Source organism: Lactuca serriola, chromosome 7 (genome assembly GCF_051521515.1).
Source record: "Lactuca serriola cultivar US96UC23 chromosome 7, Lser_US96UC23_V15, whole genome shotgun sequence".
Classification (NCBI taxonomy): Eukaryota; Viridiplantae; Streptophyta; class Magnoliopsida; order Asterales; family Asteraceae; genus Lactuca; species Lactuca serriola.
Window position 1 is genome coordinate 206144680 of NC_136414.1, and position 5142 is coordinate 206149821.

The 5142-nt window shown below is 35.1% G+C and overlaps 1 protein-coding gene across 1 annotated transcript; it reads left to right on the forward strand.

Annotated features, from left to right (window-relative positions):
• Nucleotides 1–642: 642 nt before the first annotated feature.
• LOC145063408 (Putative lysine decarboxylase family protein) lies at nucleotides 643–2066 on the forward strand. The gene is made up of 4 exons (XM_079011021.1): nucleotides 643–902; nucleotides 1235–1363; nucleotides 1441–1625; nucleotides 1714–2066. Exons 1-4 carry the CDS (start codon nucleotides 684–686, stop codon nucleotides 2048–2050), a joined length of 870 nt encoding a protein of 289 aa, XP_078867147.1. The 5' UTR covers nucleotides 643–683; the 3' UTR covers nucleotides 2051–2066.
• Nucleotides 2067–5142: the final 3076 nt, after the last annotated feature.

Sequence of the window (5142 nt, forward strand, 5' to 3'; positions counted from 1 at the left end):
ATAATTTTCTCCAAATTTAGTGTGGGGTTTAAAGTTTTTGATCATGTAATAAAATATTAATGATCACAGAAAAACTGCTGATTGAGCAACTGTTTTGTAAAAATTATTGAAAATTGAAATTTTAATGTTTTACAGTGGAGTGCTGCTAATAAGACATCCTTTAGATATTCCATTTGTCTCTTTATAAAAAGTTAATCTATAATTAACTACTTATAATCATCTCTTTCTGAAAACAATGTGATTTCAACCGATAAAAATATTTTAAAATTGAATTAAGATGTGTATATGATAAAATAAATGTCCGCCAAAGCCCGTGCTAATCTCAACCTTGAGCCCCATCCTGCTTTGTTCCCGAGTTCTACTTAAGGAGAGAAATGAGAGGATACGGAGAGAAAGTGAGGGGTATCGAATAAAAATCGTGTTCCCGAATTTCATTAATGAAAAGAAAGTGAAGGGAGGGGAAAGATTTTGGAGTCATATTTTTCTTCTAAATTTTCCACTCAAATTGGACGGATTTGAAAAGAAAGTGAGAGGAAAGAAAATTTTAAGTTTTATTTTCTTTTTTCTAAAAATTTTCTTTTAATTTTAATGAAAAAAAATAATAATAAAAAATATTGATGGCGTTATTCCCGATTTGAGTGGTCGAAGCAAGGTCGTCGAGTTATTGTGCATTTCTTTGAAAAATGGGATTTTCATCTGCTGCTGCTTGTGTAGGTCTTCATAATTTGCCATGGAACTTCCACTCCCATCGTCAAAGGGTTTTCAAGATTCTTTGTTCGAGTGCTAAAGACACACATCAGAGTCCGATTACACTTGAGCTTTCAAACCCCAATAAAGCACTCAGGGCTTCGTCTTCCCAGATCGAAGCAGTTCAATTTGATGAAAGAAGTAGCCCCTTTGAGGTACTCTCCATTTTGTATCACCATATCATAGACCGCTTCCGTTTGATCATTGATGGTTTCTTTGGTTGGTATGTGTCATTATCTCCGTATGGGTTTTTGTTAGTACTTGAATCTTAGGGGATAATGAATTTGTTTTCGTATGAGCTGTTTCTGGTGTTGCTTGGAGTCGGATTGTTTTGTGTTGCATCAAATTAAACTGGTTATTTGTTGCATAAATTTTATAACATCCGTAAATTACATTGGAGTTCATATTTTGGGTCTGATTCATTAATGAATCGTTGAAATTGGTAATTTGAAGACACAATTAATGTGTTGTGTATGAATGAATGAAGGTGAAGAATGAGATTGAAATGTGCTATGAGCTAATACGAAGACTTGGAAGAGGCGTGGTGTACTTGGGTTCTGCAAGGATGGGGCCAGGACATGAACATTATATCCAAACACAGGAATTGGCAAGAGAGGCAAGTCCATATTTATATTTTTGCATCGTGTTTCAAAAGAGAATTGTAAAGACATGAAAGTTTTGATTTTGTTAAAGGTTGCAAAGCTGTTGGGATGTACTTCATGGTCAGGGGCTGGACCAGGCCTGATGGATGCTGCAACTCGGGGTGCTCTTGAAGCAGGAAAGCCGGTTGGTGGATTCAAGATTGCTAAAGAAGCAGGGGAATGGACAGCAACCAATTTTCATCCGTATCTTCCTTCTCATGCTTACCTTACATGCAGGTAGATAGATGATGATGATGATGATGTGGTTAGAATTATTAGATTTTTTACTGACTGAATCTGAATCTGAATCTGAATCTGGATGCAGGTTTTTTTCTGCAAGAAAGCATGGGTTGGTGGATGCAGCGGTTAGAAGTAGTAAAGGGGAGAAGACGGGTGTGATTGTACTACCAGGAGGGATTGGCACTCTGGATGAGGCTTTTGAGATTCTTGCACTCATCCAGTTAGAGAGGATAGGTTCAGCACTTCCTGTTCCTTTTGTTTTGATGAATTATGACTCCTTTTATTCCAAGCTTTTACAGTTTCTGGAGGTATGTCAAGATTGGGGGACTGTTTCCAAAGGAGAGGTTTCCTCCCTTTTCAAAGTATGTAATAATAACTCTGAAGCACTCGCATATCTTGCACAATTTTATAATCAATGCTAAACACTTGTAATTCCTATGTTGTTTTAGCTTAGACTTTAGTAGCTTCAACCATTCCAAGCATTTCACTAAGTTTCTCAAATTCCTCCAACTTCAGTGGCTTTGTTTTTGTCTCTCCATAATTTACCAAATCTCTAAGAAAGTGAAACCTTACTCCAACGTGCTTACTTCTTCCATGAAAAATAGGATTTTTAGGCAGTTAAATCGTCACAATGCACCACAGTTTAATCATTCTCTTCAACTCCAAGTTGCTCCACATAAATTGACAAACACAAACTATTGCAATGTATTCGGTTTTGGTGGTCGATAAGCACACTACTGGTTGCGTTTTAGAAAACCATGAAACAAATCCAGAACTCATAAATGCAAAACCAGAAGTACTTTTACAATCATCTCTGTCCCCGACATAATTGTTGACTAGTATAAGCATCAAGAGTTCCAAGACATGTGTTACCTTCTCCCTTCTTGTACAATATATCCAACTCAATAGCCCCCTTTAGGTATCTCAAGATTCTTTTTGCTCAAACCCTATGTGGCATCCTTGGACTTGACATGTACATGCTTATGAAACTAACTAAAAAAAAAAAAATCCAAAATCCAGTCGTGTTGCAGTGAGGCACATAAGACTCCCTACAACTTGCTTGAACATATTGACATCAACATCGCCATCTTCATCTTTTGATAATTTCGTCCTTGGAACATTCGGAATTTTATTGGATTGTTGTTACCCATGCCAAATTTTTCTAGAACTTCTTGAGCATATCTCCATGGACAGATAAAGATTCCAGCTGCACTATGAATGGCTTCTATACCAAGGAAATGTCTTATTTTTCCCAAGTCAAAAATATCAAATTTCGATATCATTGACCTTTTGAACTCTATCAGACGTGCTTCTATCATTTCCAATGAAGATTAAATCACCCCATAAAGGCTAACTATCAAAATTGGTGAATGTTGGAACATCTTTCAAAACTTTATCTTCTAATGTAGGCCTTGATCTTGATCTTGTTGTACTGTGTGCTTGTTGCTTGTTTGAGACCATACAACGTCTTTCTTAGCCTATAAACTTTATCATAGATAGGTAATCAATAATTCAATATGACCTGCAAAACCGGGCCGGACCGAAAAACCCGGAATTGGACCCAGACCAAACCATATCTACCTATAACTGGGCCGGTTACAGGTTTTATTGTTTTTAAAATATCGGTTTTCGGGTAAAACCGGACCGGACCGGTTAATTAAAAGTACTTTTTTTATTTGATCGACTTGAAGTTATTGGTATTAGTCATATGCGATTGTTTTCCGAATTACTCATACCCTATTGTGTTAGATGGTTTTTTTGTGTACAAACTTCGTAATTAGTTTATTTTTATTATACTACAAATTGTCTATATATGACGACGACCTACAAATTAATTAATTATTATGAAAATATTGACATGATATTTGTATCAATGACATTGAACTACAAGATTAATTAACTGAATAGATTAAAGATGTACAATTAAAATGTAACTTTAGCTTTTTATGAAAAAAATATATACCACACTTTGAGAAAAAGTAATGTGTTTTACAATAAAAATACATAAGTTATTTGTATAAGTTGGTCATGTAAAGAAAGCCTACGCATAATTATATTGTACGATCGTTGATTTGGTTGCAAAATATATGTGTAGCAAACATGAAGCCCAAAAAATGGTCAAGCAACTTATAATCCGGGCCAAGAACCGAAACTCGGTTTAGGGACCGAACAGGCATACCTGAAATCCTAACTGAAACCATAAATCGGCCGAGTTTTCCGTCAATGAAATGCAAGCAAATCTATTTTCGGTTTTCGGATTGGTTCAGTTTGGGTCCGACCCATTGTTCATCCCTACTCCAATATGGGTTCATAGGGCACAATTGGTGAATGAAGTAAAGGAAGATGGAGAAATTCAAGGCATTATGAAGGCACAAGACACTCCTGATCGTTCTCGTTATCCAGGGGTTACTGGGGGTGTTGTTTTATAAAGATCGGCTTGTAATTTCACGTTAGTCAAAATTTATTCAAGAGCTTATGCATGAATTTCACATTTCAGCAACTGGGGGACATTCGAGATATTATCGGACCTATAGGCGATTGGATGCTAACTTATACCTTCCTGGTATGATTGGTTGTATTAATATATTTGTGTGTGCATGTGATGTGTGTCAAAGATGCAAGGCTAGTTCATTGGCACCAGGAGGTTTGATGCAACCCTTAGAAATTCCAGCTATAATTTCAGAAGACATCTCCATGGACTTCACACTTTCTAAATATGGTCATTTTGACATCTTTTATTTTCACTTAACAATTTTAAATTTATAAACCTAATTAATTCTACTAACTAAAACACAAATAGTTAGTGTACGTAGTCGCGTAGTAGTATAGTAAAGTAAGTTAGATGTCGAACTTAGGGAACAAATTTACTAACCTGAAAAATAACTGCTACTAATTAAGTAAAGAAAAGACAATAAATTAGGGCTTTTTACTGATTTTTCATGACCAATAACTTAAATCGAGCAATTAACAATTAAACAGCTACTAAAAGTTTAAACAAGGCAAGCAAATAGAAAACAATTTTAATTCAATATTAAAGGGTACTTTCGTTCAGTTTCGAATGCTCCTTTTTCCTATGGTTGATCTCCAATGGATTAAATATGTCGGTTACCAAATTATAAAGTTACTAGTTATCTTGTTCCAATTCCTAGAATTTACCAATTCATGAACTACTATGCAATGATCAAGCACAAATTGGACACTAAATTGATTTTAAAGATTATTTGGACTATGAATGATAAATATATTGATTACCTATCTATGATCAAGACAAGCACATCAAGCATATATTATGAATCAAAGATGCCCTCTAACACAATTAAAGATGCTTACTTTTACCACCTAACTCTAGGATTTATCCAATCACTGGATCTAACAACTCAATGGCCATAAACAACTAGATATCAAGTTCATGCAATAAGAGTTATCATCTTACTACACAAAACTTGCAAGGAAAAAGCAATAAATATTAGAACTTTAACATAATAGGTGATGCGATCAATCAAACACAATTAAT